The 1439-nt window shown below is 50.7% G+C and overlaps 1 gene segment (V, D, J or C); it reads right to left on the reverse strand.

Annotated features, from left to right (window-relative positions):
- Positions 1 to 663: 663 nt before the first annotated feature.
- On the reverse strand, positions 664 to 1225 carry LOC118843273. The segment is given in 2 exon segments: positions 664 to 944; positions 1171 to 1225. Coding segments are annotated over 2 exon segments (336 nt in total).
- Positions 1226 to 1439: the final 214 nt, after the last annotated feature.

Raw genomic sequence — 1439 nt, forward strand, 5'->3', positions numbered from 1 at the left:
AACCACAGAAAGAGGAGCAAAGAGTGGAAGGTACAGAGTCAGGCTTTAGATATAAACTAAGAACAAACTCCCTGGCAGTGAGAACCAGCTATGTTTCTTACTCAGTGCCAGGCACTTAAACAACTCTAGGACTTGCTGCTATTATGATTCCCATCTTTCAGATGAGAAACTAATGCAAACAGAGGTTAAGTGACTTATCCAGCATGACACAGCTAGGAAGTGTCTGAGGTTGGATTTGAACTCAAGTCTTCTTGATGACATCCCTGGCTGTAACTCATTGCATCACCCAGGTCCCTAGGTAGCTAGTCCCCCTGCTCTGTAGGTCTTCACTCAATGGCTATAAGAATTCTTGTTGAAGATTTAGAAAGGGGACTTTTGGTCAGCCATGGATAAGTGAAACCCACCTTTGGGATGTCGTCTAATCGTTTAGATTGTATCACTCCATTATTCTTATCTGGGAAAGAAATCCAGCTCAGAAATATTCATGACCACAGCCTCTTCCTCTGAGAACTAGAAACCACTCTCCCTTGAGGCAGCCTAGACAAGCTGTCCCTGACCCAGCTGTGGTGAAGGAGAAGGCCCTGGGCAGTGATGCCTCCCTCAGCAGCTGCCTGGGTAGGTTTTTGTTCAGAGCTGTAGCACTGTGGGAGGTAAGCCGTTGCTCTACTGACAGTAGTAGACTGCAGCCTCCTCAGCCTTCACATTGCTGATTTTGAGGGAGAAATCTGTCCCAGAGCCACTGCCACTGAACTGTGATGGGGCCCCAAATTGCAGGGTGGAAATATATCTAATGATGAGCCTGGGAGCCTGGCCTGCTTTCTGCTGGTGCCAGTGTAGGTAATTGCTAATGCCCTGACTGGCCCTGCAGGACAAAGTAACTGTTTCTCCTGGAGACACAGACAGGGAGGCTGGAGACTGGGTGAGCCCAATGGGCCCTCTGGCATCTGGAATCAGAAACACAAGATAAATAATGAGAAAAATGCAAGTCTGTACTTAGAGCAGGAGGAATCTCTCTGACAGTGTTGAAAATGAAACCTTGCTGTGCTGGGCCCTGCCCTCATGATCACCAGTGGAGAGCCCCCTTTTCCCTCTGACCCTCAGAATCCCACGCATTCTGAGTTCTGCCCAGAGCGACAAAACGCAGGGCAGTCTCTGCTCTTCCTGGCTCACCTGGGATCCAGAGCAACAGGACAAAGAGCAACTGAGCCTGGGACCCCATCTCCATGTGCCTGAGCTGCCCAGTATCTTCCTCCCCAGCTGCCTTTTTGTAGCTGTTCTCCTCAGTAGCTTCAGGGTCTGGGAGTGAGCCATGCAAAACAGCTCAGGGAGGGAGGGAGGCTTCTGGCCAAGGCACAGGCCCCAGTGATCTGGCCTCTTGCATGGCTCAGAACCCTGAGCAGTGAGTGAAGCGTTCCCCTTCTGGCACCCTGGGTTGGGGG

The sequence above is a fragment of the Trichosurus vulpecula genome, chromosome 3, assembly GCF_011100635.1.
Source record: "Trichosurus vulpecula isolate mTriVul1 chromosome 3, mTriVul1.pri, whole genome shotgun sequence".
NCBI lineage: Eukaryota > Metazoa > Chordata > Mammalia > Diprotodontia > Phalangeridae > Trichosurus > Trichosurus vulpecula.